This window comes from Pezoporus wallicus, unplaced genomic scaffold (assembly GCF_028554395.1).
Source record: "Pezoporus wallicus isolate ANWC-B61680 ecotype Strahan unplaced genomic scaffold, APGP_CSIRO_Pwel_v1 contig_7505, whole genome shotgun sequence".
Classification (NCBI taxonomy): Eukaryota; Metazoa; Chordata; class Aves; order Psittaciformes; family Psittacidae; genus Pezoporus; species Pezoporus wallicus.
Window position 1 is genome coordinate 1,024,600 of NW_026638908.1, and position 14,434 is coordinate 1,039,033.

A 14,434-nucleotide genomic window follows, 5' to 3' on the forward strand; every position below is an offset into this window, starting at 1 on the left:
AAATATGCACACTGTAGAGCAGTGTGAACAAAGAATTACCTAGTGGAGCAGGACTGAATTAGAACAAAAACATATACATGATTATAGAAAATTAACAGAGATAAAAAATAACACTGCTACGCTAAGTATTTCTATGTATGTAAAAACCGCTCTTGATCAAGTAGCATCTGAATTATCCTCAAGGGTAAGAGCTAAACTGAAGCTTAGTGGAAGAATTATAACTGGTTACACCATACTTGAGGAATACTTTAAAAATCGGATCTATTAGAAAACATCCACATGATTTAACAAATGTGCAGGTTTATTGCACAAATCAGTATGCAACACCCACACAATTTCATTTAGCATTTAAGAACATTACTCAAAATGTTGTTAGCTCAAATTAAGTACATTTATTTGCATATTGAGAGAGTTAGGTAGTGCTAGGAAATTCACATGTAGGAAGAATATTTTCTATTTTCCATTATTTGATTATTATTTTTAGGTACATTTGGCTATGCTATAATCTCTATCCTACATTCTTAAAAAACAGAATATATATGTAACAAGTGTTTCACATAATACAAAGCCAGTCTGGCCATATATTTTTGTTACTATCAATCGTAATTTCAAGCTGAATTTTACTCCATGTTTCTTAGCGGTATGTGCTGCTAAGCAGTTAGTTATTATTAGATTGCAGTGAACTGTTAACAAGAAAGAAACATTCAACCAAACCTAAAAAAAAAACAAAAAAAACAAACCCAAACCAACCCATATAATGGTTATATGGTCTTGGATAGTGAATGTATCATCACATACAATATTATCAAATCATAGTTAATTTACTTACTCACTTATTAAGTGACCAACAATAGTTCTTATGGCTATAAAACAGATTCAACACATTTTACTGTGATAAAAGTGTCACTGTTTTTCAGAATGAAATGACAAAAAGAAAAAGAGTAATCCAGAAGCTTCTGATTTCAGTTACAACAGAAATCTCCAGAAAAGGGGATGTTAAAGCTTTGAAGTTACACACACATATTAAATGAGTCAGCGAATTAACTCTGTACCATAGCTTAAAAAGTGGATACCCTATCAATTCAGAATATATAAAAAAAGAGAGTTACAAAAATGTTGTTTAAAATCAAAAATTAAAAATATAGAGACTATGGAGTTGAAGATATTGAATGTGTGATTATCTGCATTACAAAAAGGAAAATGTGTGCTTCAGAAAGTATTTGAAATACTTAAAATCTGATGCTGTAAAAGTATAGGAGAGTAGCTTGGAACAAAAGAAAAGCTCTATTATTATAACCTATCCGGTGGGTAAAAGTACAACAAACAGTTGACCTCCAGAGAAGATCTCATTTGTATCAAACTTTTCTTAAAATCCATTTAATTAATTATCAAGCATTTAATGTATTTTATAGAAATTTGAATAATTGAAGTGCATAAGCTTTATATAGAAAGTTCTGGACAGCAGTATACAACTTAAGACTAAGTTAAATAAGAACATACATGAAAGTTAAATAGGAAAAAAGTTATACCCTAGTTGTAAAACAGCAAAAATTCATGCATGTAAAACAACCTTTTTTTTTTTTAAAAAAAAAAGGAAAAAAAAAGGTCAAAAATTAACATAACAGAAAAATACCATTATCAGTAGAACGAATTACACTTTTTCTTGGAAAGATTTAATCCATGCATAGTTTTGTAAGACTTTAAAGTCCTAACTGTGCACTGAAAAATGTAACTTTAAAAAATGGGATCAATTTGATCTGTTGACTTAAGATGAATTCAGCTATGTGTTAACTGAATTACTTTTTTTTTGTAATTCTGTATCTTTCAACATGAATTAATCAAGGCAGAAAACCTGGATACAATTTGAATTAAAAGCATCCAAGACCTTACAAGTAGATACTAAAAAAGGCATGTCCCTCAGAAGGGAAGGAACAGGAAATGGTTCTGTGGCTATGAACATCTGAAGCTCAAAGTTTCAGACAATTGGAATATAAAGGTATGAGACCGAAGCAAGTTACCAAGAATTAAGAAAGAATGTGGCCTATCATGTATGAGATGTTCTGTGACATCTGTGGACATACACATTTTTAACCTTCCACCGGATGCTCTTTTTTGCACTGAAGTATAAGCTAAGAAATCTTGCATTCATTTCATAGCAGGAGCATATATAAGCAGCGATGACAGTGTAGACAATACACTATAAATGAACATATGTGGTACATCCAACAGTCTAAGAACTTTATCAGCTGACAGAGACTAATAGCCAAGAAAAATCATAAGGAAGTCATTTGTGGATTACACTAAGAATGTTGGTAATTAAATTAAACTTGAGTTATAAATCGACTGGTCAAAAATATTTGTCTATTCTTTATTGTAATCTCATGAATGGCTTTGCATTGTTTTGCATAATGTAACTTGAGAAGTGATGAAGGAAAAGTCATGGTCTTAGTTATTAAACACTGAATATCTTTAAGGGAAGGACAACGTAATACATCTTCATCAGTACCTGTCACTTAGTTCAAATTAGCATAGCTTTCTTCATCCCTTGGTAATGCTATTAAACAGAAGTTACACCAAATTATAAAGTATGCAGCTATCTATACTCAAATTTCAGATCTGAGCAGTCTAATCCTTGAGAATTAAATACAAAGTAAAAAAGAAAAAAAAAAAAGTTCTTGCTCACCATAAAAGAACTTTTTAATAAGCTTAACTGGCACCATCACGTTTCCTCATTAGAATGGGACTTTTTTTTTTTTAGTATTACAACATGAACAGAATAAGATAGCATCTAATATAGTTTATTCATCTCTTGCCAAATGTTTCCAGTACAGAAGCTGAAAAATGTAATGATTTTAATTAATCTCATGTTTGCAAGTGATTAGCATTTACTCTTCTCATTGAAGCCAATAGGAGTCACTAAAGCTGGGCAGCTTTGAAAAGAAGGATGATTCCCATACTTACAGATAGATTTTGCTAAGTAACTCTAAGCTACCTACATTTGAAACTGTTGGTCTCTGGAAATCTAAATCTCTCTAGTGACAGCACATCCAACCTTCCAAAACTTAAACCCTTCTAAACTGATACCCACAGTGAATAGAATTATTATTGTGTTTATGTAGTGCTGGGGGAGCACACGGTACTAAGCAATAACAAAATGTGCCAATCCCCTACTACAATTTCTACCCCAAAGAGCTGAAAGGGTGCAAGCTATAAAGCACAGGAAATGCAAAACACAATACAACACAGACAGAATGACAAGTGGTTGTTATTACTGAAATGCGTTACAAAATTAAGTGGATTTTGAGGAGTTTTTGAAGGAGGATAGTGAAGGATCTTTACGTACGTTAATTGGGAGGCTGTTCCATGTGTAGGAGGCAGCGTGGAAAAAGACACAAAGTTGGGAGTGAGCAAAAGAGACAAAAGGGGAATTAAGAGCGATGCTTGGGAAGTGCTGACAGTAAAGGAAATGAAGACCAAGTTTAAGCCAGAACCAAGAATGCCTTGAACATGGCTAACTTTATGCAAGGGAGGAAAAAGAATTCCTGGCAAAGGCTTAAGAAGCAAGGAAACATGGGCTATTATACAGGAAAGGAGAAATGATTTGTGTAGCATGTACCAAAGAAAAAAAAATAATAAAAGAGCATTAAGAAGTGGGAGACCAGTTCACATCAAATAACTAGCGTAACAAACATTTCAGTCTCAAACAATAGAAAATAATTAACTTCTCCGTGATTATGACTAAAACCCAGCCAGATGTGAGGAGTGGTAAGAACATTAGACTGCAGTCAGTCTTTATCTAAAGCTGTTAATCATGTGAAAAATCACCACACACTGTAAAAAACACACACCCAAAATAAATTCAAATGGAAAAGGTTAGAAAAAAAGGTGTTTTAAACATGCCATTCAATGTAGCAGTTCAATGTGTTTGTTGTGATTGTTCTATAAAATGCGTAAACTCATTTGATGCACAAATAAATTCTGTCCATACGGGGTTTTAGCTGCTGCATTCTTATTCATCATCACTGTCACCAGTTATGAGAAATACACAAACTCTCAGCATACACTAAACTTTGGTGAAGAAAATTTCTAAAATACAAAGCTACTACATTTGAAAAATCAAATGATATTTTCAAAGCATAGGAAAGGGAATGAAATACCATGTCTTTACTTGTTCTGAGCCAGAAGTACCTTTTTACACGGTCTAAATTTATTTTCCTTCCAGATTACAAATTTGTGTCATTTACAGGCACACATTAATCAGGTCTTGAGAGCTAAGTATAAAAAAAACCTGACCAATTTGTTAATAATGTTAGTAAAAGCAACTTCTATATTACTGAAGCTTTAAAAAAACGATACTGGAATTAACATTGCCAATTCCTCTCCTTGCCGGTATTTTCAAAGGAATTACAAGCATATCGATTGTTCTTAGTGCTTCATTTCTTTTGGGTTTAAGCACAAATCCAGGTCCAAGCAACTCATACCTTATCAGTAAGTGTGGAGCTTAAATATTTGTACCTCAGTTCAACTCATGATGTCATTGATGTCCAACAGATTATATCAAACCATATTTTGCTGGAAACTTAAACATGGACATACTCTTGTTCCACACAGTGATACTTCATTAGTAGGCCAAATTAGCAGGGCTTACTTATTTTCTTTCCACTCATACTGTCGCAAATTTACTGTTCAGAATTAGATGATTGAATGTTGGTCATTTCCACTGTACCTCAGTGAGAGGACTCAGTAAAGCAGTCTCTCCTTGTTTTCTTTGTGTGTGTGCGTGTAAGTATGTGCAAAACTGCAGAAAAAACAGAAAATATCAAATATATTTCCAAACTCTAGTTTAGAAGGTCTCAATTTAGGAATGCTTTCCTTAAGTCCATTTAGAGCTTGTAGAAAAATTCTTTTAGCTTCAAAATATGATTTGACTTTAAAAAAATTTACATAGCCTTTCGCAGGTTTTTAAAACGTACAAATAACAGGATGTCAGTTAGACCTTTAATTACAGAGAAAGAAATACTGTATCTCTGCGCTATATGAACATACGCCATATACATGTCACTTTGAAACAGATTATATTACACTATCTCAAACACTCAGGGAAATCTCTACTTACCCACAGATCATGTTCAGCATAATCAAACAGCAGCCAAACCTTTCTGTCACTATGAGAAAGGAAAACCTTCTGCAATGCAATCACGTTAGGGTGCTTCAACTCTCGTAAAAGCTGCAGAGAAATAGAGAAGCTCTTGTTACTTCTGTGCTTGTGAAGAAAACACAACAAAACAAGTCTTAGCACAAATAGCAAATGAGTAATGCTAAAACACGCCCTAGAAGAGCCATCACTGATTGAGTACCTTATCTTCAGAAAGGTCAAAATCAGGATATACACAGCCTCTGTGGCATGGATTGCTGCTCTGCCAACACAGCTGACCCTGAACCAGCCACCTTTGTCCCGTACTCAGCATACAGCTATCCATCCCACGTGCCCTCAGCTTCTATTTTTTGTTTCTAAGATGCTATTACACACAAACATAACCATTATCAAAGGTGAACACCCAGATTTGAGTATGTCAGAATGAAGGCTTATGCAGCTGGTCCAGTTCTTTGTGCGGATAACACAATTCTTGATCACCACGTAATTACTGTATTACTGACAATTTGTTTTGCGTTGGATCCCTGTCTGACTTGCCTTGAAGTCCCCTGGGTTGTTGCTCTCAGAACATAAGGGCATTTTCAAAGGAAGGTTTACCAAAACCATTTTTCTAATGGTTGTTGCAGCTACTATCCTGTAATCCAGAAATAAACCCAAGCTTATTTACTGGTTGCCAGAATGAAAACTAGGCCTCATGACTAATTAGACAGCACATTAAAAGAGGCACCACTGTTGAAGTCATCCTTCTGCCAGATTAAATCAGTCTCAGGAGGAGTTGGGAAGCAGTAGTCCCAAAAACATAATTTCCATGAAATCGCTTTTTTTTTTCCCCTCCATACTGCCATCTCTAGAATGATTGATCACTTCTGTTTTATCTGTAAATTGCTTGCATCTGCAGGACTAGTATATAAATTGCCAAGAATTAATTTATAATGGCAAAACAGTAAATGGAATAGGTTCCAAGGCACATTTGAGAGAAATTAATCTTCCCCTTTCTCACCTGACAGAAAAAGACTCAATACATTTATTTGGGGGGAAAAATAAGGAAAAAGATTAATTTGAAATTATATTATCCTTTTTCTATATAGATATCTGTCAACACAAGAAATCTTCTAAAGAATGTTACAACTGCTTAAATCTATTCCACTTTTCAGAACATTAAATCAATTAAATAATTTTTCTCCCATGTAGGAAATGTTTTCTTCTTTTTATTTGTTCCTCTCCCAAACACTGAGCATTTCTAGCTGTAAAAGAAAGAAATTTCTCCCTAATGAACTGATCAATAGTCATGTCCAGGTACCACTTATGAGACAGAGTTATAATTTTGCCACTTAACAAATCATAGCAACGTGCAGAATTATAAACTAACAGAACGCTGTAGACTGAAACCATTTCTTTGACATGCATCAAGAGATGTTGCTTGTCTTTAATAATATTAAAAACTTTTTCAGTAGGGAACGTGATGCTGATGCCTTTTTTCTTGGCTTTTTTAATAAATAGGATCTCTCAATTTAGGATAATTTTAACTAAAAACCATTATAGTAGGCATATTATTTTTTTTAATTGCTATTAGATTTTTCTTAAAGATAGTGTTGGCAGCAATAGCAACATAAAATAATTCCAAATTGTTGATGGTTTTTAGGGAGGGAAAAAAAAAGCGCATTCTCTCAAAATAATAAAATAAGTAAAACTTTGCAGTAGGAAACAGCCAAAGAGTATATAGTTCTATACCAAATGCTAGCATACAGTAAAAAAGTTAACAGAAATATCGAGCATAAGGTTAAAAAGAATGCCTGAAGTGTTGTGCATTTTCAGAAAGGTGGTATATGAAAACAAGACAGGAATATGTATACTCTGCAGCTCTCAAGCATCTCTGCTCACACCATGATACACAGAGAAAGCAGTGTGTACACAGCAGTGGTCACCATTTATCAGAACAGCCTGATTAATAAACGAAACCCGAAATCTCTCCTTTTCATGCAAACTAGTGCAAAAGGATACTTTCTTATTAAAGCGGTACATTTCTTATCCAAAACAATGACATACACTCATTTTCAATGAGTAAGTTATTTCTAATGAATTATTCTCCTTTCTGATTCAACACAGATGACACAACAAGCACCTTTCTCCAAACCCAGCATTTTTCACACAACAGAATCAAATTATTAGTGGTATGATCTTAAATGGCGACTTTTGCAAAAAACATGAGAACATGAGGAAGAGATCATTATGTCACTTTTATACTACACGTGTTGAATTTCTAACAGCGAACATCTGTATCTGAACTGAAGCTGAAGAATAGAGTGCTCTAAGGCCAACAAACAGGCTCTGCAAAAAAGTTCTGAGGCTATATTTTTCAGATACTGGAGCACTGGTTACAGTTGCAGCCACAAACGGCAAGAACCAGATTAACAAAGTCTGATTCGCAGGTTACAGGCGCACTCTCTACTCACCTGCTTCTCGAGTCTTCTCTGCTCAGAAAAGCTAGCAATAATTCATTTTCAATAAGACATGTTGTAAATTAACATGTTAAAAGCAATATGGTTATTTTTAAAGTTGCAATCTAGAAGATGCCAAGATGTTCCCAACACATTAATCATAGTGGCTACATTAGCCTTATAAAATAATAATTTTTTTCTCTCAAAAAGAGCAGTTACAAACCAAAACATTTCAGAGACATGAATGCTCACCACAACACAGCTTTTCTAATAGTTATATTTAAGATATTCATAATTTATTCAGAACATTTATGGACTTGATTCCCCAACTTAAACTCATTCTGTAATTATTTATACACCAACCAATTTTAAACACTAGACTGAAACTTGCCAAATCATCTTCTTCCATCTAACAGTGTGTAACAGAAAATACTGATTAAGTTATTAAGAATATTTTAAAAAGTTTTTGTGTTATCAATTCTGTACTCCAGCAGATGAACACATTTGTAATCAAGGAAGAAGGCAACTAAAATTTTATGGTTTTCTCATGTGTCTAGCTTAAGTGAATGCTTTAGCACTTATGTATAGTAATTCTGGAAGTGCTTTTGTAGTTTCAGCAAACAGACCTTTATACCTTCTTCTACTGCTGAGCCACAACCCCAATGTAACAGGATGACGTAAGAAATTTCATGTAAAGTAGATAGATGCAAGTGGAAAGAAGTGGTGCACATGCAAACCAGAATGGCTTTAAACAGCTTTGTTACATTCTGGCCATCATGACTGGTATTACTGCAGCAGCGAGTGCTCCAGCAGCAGGAGCCAGACCAAGGAAACGCCAGATCCAGAGTTCAACGCACTGAGTCAAGAATTGGAGCTCTGCTCTAGCTACACTGCACTTGCAACGGTGCTAGACACCAACTAGATGAGATCAGAAACGAAAGCTTAGGGTACAAGTAACCAGCACAAGTCACAAACAGAAAAATTGGTCAGATTTATGCCTAAAAATAACCTCATCTAGAGACACGACTACAGCAGAAGAGAGGGTGACCACAGGGACTGAACTGATGTTATCCACAGGTACATAAAGAGTAGAGATGAGCAGAGTATTCAAAAAGCATCAGAAAGATGCTATCAGAAAGGAATATAGAGTAGAACTAAACACACAGATATGGAAATCAAGAGACAGCAAATCTGAGACAGGTGTTTTGACAAGTATTGATCTAAGGTTTAGCTAAAAGAAGCCAGAGATTTCGGAAACAGTATTTTCCTTAAAGCAGACAGGCGGAAGCCAATTGTGTGAAAACATGAGGATGTATTTAAAGCTACTTGCATCATGGTTGTATCAACTACCTACTCTCATGACTTCTACATTTGACTAGAATTTTGCCAATATTTAACTTCTACAGCAATCACCTAACTGTATTGTCATTAATTTTTGTCTAAATGGCTTAAAAATCACATACTGCCTTAAAGGATGTCAGAGCAGCACTCAGTTCTTCAGCTAACCCTAATCTTGAAAACAAAACAAAACCAACTCATCTCATGCTAGTTTGTCACTTGTGCTTTTCCACCAGCTTCTGCTGTGAAGGCCTGAGGGTTCCTATAGCTTTTGTGCAGGCTGAAAACAAACCTGACTTCAAATTCTTCAAATAAGGGAGCAAAAGAGCTAACTTTTAAATATCTTGTCCAAATAGGAGATATCGGGCAGAAGTGGGGGAAGGAGTGGTGTCATAAGACTTAGTTAGGTGAGACTTTAGCTTTATCTAATGGCTCACCTTCCAGTTTCGCCCTTCCACTACTCCCTTTATTAGCTATCACATGCCACATACATTTAATAGTTGTCATGCACCTTTTCCTGAAATGGTTGAACTTCTGTTGAACACCAAAAATGTGCATTTTAGTCCTAGCTATAAGCCCAAGGACCATGTCAGAGACATGGAAAATCATTGCCTACAGCTTTTCTGCACTACAGATTGCCATATAAATATTAAACATACAAAACAGAAAAATGAAAGCTAATACCAATTTTTCTTAGGTGTTGTGCAGAAGCAAATCAGTTTGGAGACTTGGTTAATTCAAGTCTAAAAATAGCAAGGAGAAATTAATATACTGTCCTAGTAACTGAACGATTCCAGAGTACCTGAAAAAATTTTATTGCACGTTTACACCCGTACATAAAAAAACTACTAGAATTTATTACAAAGTGAACAGAGCATCATCTTTTAATAGTTATTTACCTTACTGTTCCGCTATAATTTTAGTTACATCATACCCAACTTGCAGTAAAATGCTAATAAAAGCCTGTCTCTCAGGTGAGTTCCAGTACATTTGTTTCATAGAATCATAGAATCATAGAATCCTTAGGGTTGGAAAGGACCTTAAGATCATCTAGTTCCAACCCCCTACCATGGGCAGGGATACATCACATTAAACCCCATATCACCCAAGGCTTCGTCCAACCTGGTTTTGAACACCTCCAGGGATGGAGCATTCACAACCTTCCTGGGCAACCTATTCCAGTGCTTCAACACACTAACAGGAAAGAATTTCCGCCTTATATCCAATCTAAACTTCCCCTGAGTTTTAACCCCTTACCCCTTGTCCTACCACTACAGTCGCTAATGAAGAGTCCCTCTCCAGCATCCCTATAGACCCCTTTCAGATACTGGAAGGCTGCTATGAGGTCTCCATGCAGCCTTCTCTCCTCCAGGCTGAACAGCCCCAACTTCCTCAGCCTGTCTTCATACGGGAGGTGCTCCAGTCCCCTGATCATCCTCATGGCCCTTCTCTGGACTTGTTCCAACAGTTCCATGTCCTTTTTATGTTGAGGACACCAGAACTGCACACAATACTCCAGGTGAGGTCTCACGAGAGCAGAGTAGAGGGGCAGGATCACCTCCTTCGACCTGCTGGTCACGCTCCTTTTGATGCGGCCCAGGATACGGCTGGCTTTCTGGGCTGTGAGCGCACACTGAAGCCAGCTCATGTTCATTTTCTCATCAATCAACACCCCCAAGTCCTTCTCCGCAGGGCTGCTCTGAATCTCTTCTCTGCCCAACCTGTAGCTGTGCCTGGGATTGCTCCGACCCAGGTGTAGGGCCTTGCACTTGGCATGGTTAAATTTCATGAGGTTGGCATCAGCCCACCTCACAAGTGTGTCAAGGTCCCTCTGGATGGCATTCCTTCCCTCCAGCGTATCAACCGAACCACACAGCTTGGTGTCATCGGCAAACTTGCTGAGGGAGCACTCAATCCCACTGTCCATGTCACCGACAAAGATGTTGAACAAGATCGGTCCCAACACCAATCCCTGAGGGACACCACTCGTTACTGGTCTCCAGCCGGACATTGAGCCATTGACCACAATTCTTTGTGTGCGGCCATCCAGCCAGTTCTTTATCCACCGAGTGGTCCATCTATCAAATTGATGTCTCTCCAATTTAGAGAAAAGGATGTCATGCAGGACAATGTAGAACACTTTGCACAAGTCCAGGTAGATGACATCAACTGTTCTACCCCTGTCCATCAGTTCCATAGCCCCATCATAGAAGGCCACCAAACTGGTCAGGCAGGATTTCCCCTTAGTGAAGCCATGCTGGCTGTCACCAAGTACCTTGTTGTTTTTCATGTGCCTTAGCATGCCTTCCAGGAGAATCTGCTCCAAGATTTTGCCAGGCACAGAGGTGAGACTGACTGCTCTGTAATTCCCCGGGTCATCCATTTTCCCCTCCTTGAAAATGGGGGTTATATTTCCCTTTTTCCATTGTCGGGAACTTCACCTGACTGCCATGATTTCTCAAATATGATGGACAGCGGCTTCACAACTTCATTCGCCAGCTCCTTCAGGACCCGTGGATGGATCTCATCAGGACCCATGGACTTCTGCACATTCAGATTTTTAAGATGGTCTCGAACCAGTTCCTCTCCTACAGTGGGTGCAAGGTCTTCATTCTCACAGTCCCTGCATCTGCCTTCCAAGACTTGGGTGGTTTGGTGAGAGCTTTTGCCAGTGAAGACCGAGGCAAAGAAGTCATTCAGAACCTCAGCCTTCTCCAAATCCTGTGTAGCCAGTTCTCCCGAGAGCTTCCTGAGGGGGCCTACGTTCTCCCCAGTCTGTTTTTTATTTGCTATGTACCTGTAGAATCCCTTCCTGTTATCTTTAATGCCTCTAGCTAAGTTTAATTCTAACTGGGCCTTAGCTTTCCTAACCTGCCCCTAGCTTCCTGGACAACATCCCTGTATTCTTCCCATGCCACCTGTCCTTGCTTCCACTTATTATAAGCCTCTTTTTTCATTTGAATTTTCCTCAGGAGCTCCTTATCCATCCAAGGAGGTCTCCTGGCCCTCCTGCTGCACTTCCTTCTGGTTGGGATGAAACCCAGATGTTTCCTGGTAACAGCACACAAAGCAGCTTAGGCAAAAAGTCATTGAGAAAGGCATCATTCTGAATTATCAACATCTGTGCAACTTTGTTCTGTACAGTGGCTTTCTTGTACACATACTAAATTTTTATTATTATTATTCTACTGGTCAAGAGAACTGTACAAGCATCATCGCTCATCACAGCTCTTCGATGATGCCACAGTCTCAAATTTTAAAATGCTGCATTTGGATAGCTTAAGTAGTATGAAACAGGCAGCTACACACTATAAACAAAATTGACTGCAATTTCTTCTGACGCCTGATGAGCAAGTTCTCACAAAGGACACCAACCATTTCCCTCACAAGCGAATGCCTCTTACAGCAGTGGAGGGGTGGGAGTCATGATGGGGAAGTATCTGATGCCTGAGAAAGTTATGTTTGCAACAGAACTGATACAGAAGCTTGAAACATTGGAAACATAGTGTCAGCAGTCCAGCTAAATTAGACTTTGCATGGAAAGTCAAAACAGTAAAGATTGTCTAGCCAAAGAAGGAACACAAGAGTGCACAAGTGGTGTATCATATAGCTTTAATAGAAAAATAAAAAACTAAAAATATTTTACCCCATGTTTTAATGACAGCTATGATACTGATCATGGAGAGAGTGAACACACACATAATGGAAATGCCTCACATTTGAGAAAGTGAAAATGAGCACAAGTGAGATACAAGCAGAACTCAGAGGCAGCATCATATGATTAACAGATAGAGCACATAGATTTATAGAGGGGACAGGGAAGGGAGATTGTCGTGGTTTAAACCCTAGCCAGACAGCTACTGCTAAACCCAGGACAGAGATGAACCATTTGCAGACCTGCTAATCCAAAGCATGCAAAAAAATTTTGAAACAATGAATATAGAGAAAAATGTACTAAAAATAAACTACACTGATTTTCTTCTCTAATAACTGAGTTTCTACAACAAGCAGAAGATCTGTGTTCAAATTTCAACTTTATAATAGTAGACTTTATCTGATAGGAAAGATGACAAAGGGAAGAATTTTGAGGTGAGCAAGAACTTACCTAAAAAGGCAGCTGATAATGGAAAAAATTTCAAGGTAAAGGAGTTCTAGATATTAACTATTTGCAGAGTTACAAAAGAATAGGTATTGTGACTGTTAATAAAATCCATCTTAGCATCCAAACCATGAGCGTGAGTTAAATTATCTGATTAAATAAAGGCAGCATTCCCAAAGGAGTGTGATAATACATTAACTTTTATGATACTTTATGCTATGACTGAATAAACAAAAGGTAACAGAAATGGGATGAAGCACAAAATCTGAATTCATGCACTTACCAACTAAGCAAGAGTTTCTACTATAAACTGAGAAGCCATCAGAAACAAGTGACAAAATGGTAGAACTGTATTTCTATAAAATAAAGAAAATTAAGAGGGTAAATCTAATATTACAAATACTAGTTGAGGTATTTTTGAAAGAGATGTATTGATATCAATACACAAAAGGTTTCTGTGATATATTTTTATAATAGTGAATGCAGTTTTCTCTTCCTGTGCTCAAATACCTTCCCTTCTACACACACACAGAAAGATGAATTCACCCTGAAAGAGGAAAAGCGTGACCAAAGGAGCAAATAAACTATCTCTCAACAGGGAAGAAAGCTTGCTCTATTACTGTAACTGATCAAATACTGAAAGGAAAGAAGACTGGTATCCACTAAGATACAAAGGTGTTAGCACCAAAGATGAAAGACATAATGACACTAAATGACAATCATGGTTCTAGAACAAACTGATAAAACTGATAAGAGACAAATTTACCCTGCAAGATGGCATCTCATGAACAGGAAGGTCCAGGAATAGTTTCTCAATAGCAGGGAAAACAGCATATCTCGTTTGCAGCTTGATCACCATTGGAAAAAAGTTACTTGATGAATCTGATCTAACAGTAAGCCAGTAGATTCAGTAATGCAATGTTTATGCACTTCTCAGAAGCCTTCATGAAAGGTGGGTTTGGTGAGCTTGTACTGATCATCTCCAGCAGATGAAAAAAAATCATGCACTGATTGACAGTCAGCTTCCACAGTAATTTGGTTTAAACTCTTTGAACTTCGCCTACAAACTTCCTATCACCATATAACTCAAGTAACTTTTAAATGAAGCAGTAAAAACAACTAGAAAGCCTCTTGCTCTTCTAAGCTATAGCCTCTGCTGTTTCCCCCCCAACAAAAACACTTCTGTGAGACAGAAGGAAGAGAGTTACGCTGTTACTAATATAAACAACATGGTGAATTATGAAAGTGTTTAGCACATGTAAAAATAGTCAGACAGCACATTTCTCAAAGAAATAACTCTCACACGGAAATAATTTTACACCATAGGATGAATAATGCTTTCTAGCTACCACCTACAAAAGCAGGGTGAGGACAGACACTTTCATCTTGCTGTGAAGGAAACCT

At 37.1% G+C, this 14,434-nt stretch overlaps 1 protein-coding gene across 2 annotated transcripts in view; it reads right to left on the reverse strand.

Annotated features, from left to right (window-relative positions):
- The window catches only part of CDK19 (cyclin dependent kinase 19), a 128,757-nt gene that overhangs the window by 65,841 nt on the left and 48,482 nt on the right, over positions 1 to 14,434 (reverse strand). For both annotated transcript variants that reach the window (XM_057413225.1, XM_057413226.1), the window contains exon 3: positions 5,117 to 5,227. In XM_057413225.1, the coding sequence (XP_057269208.1) occupies positions 5,117 to 5,227 (111 nt within the window). The remainder of the gene's footprint in view (positions 1 to 5,116; positions 5,228 to 14,434) is intronic.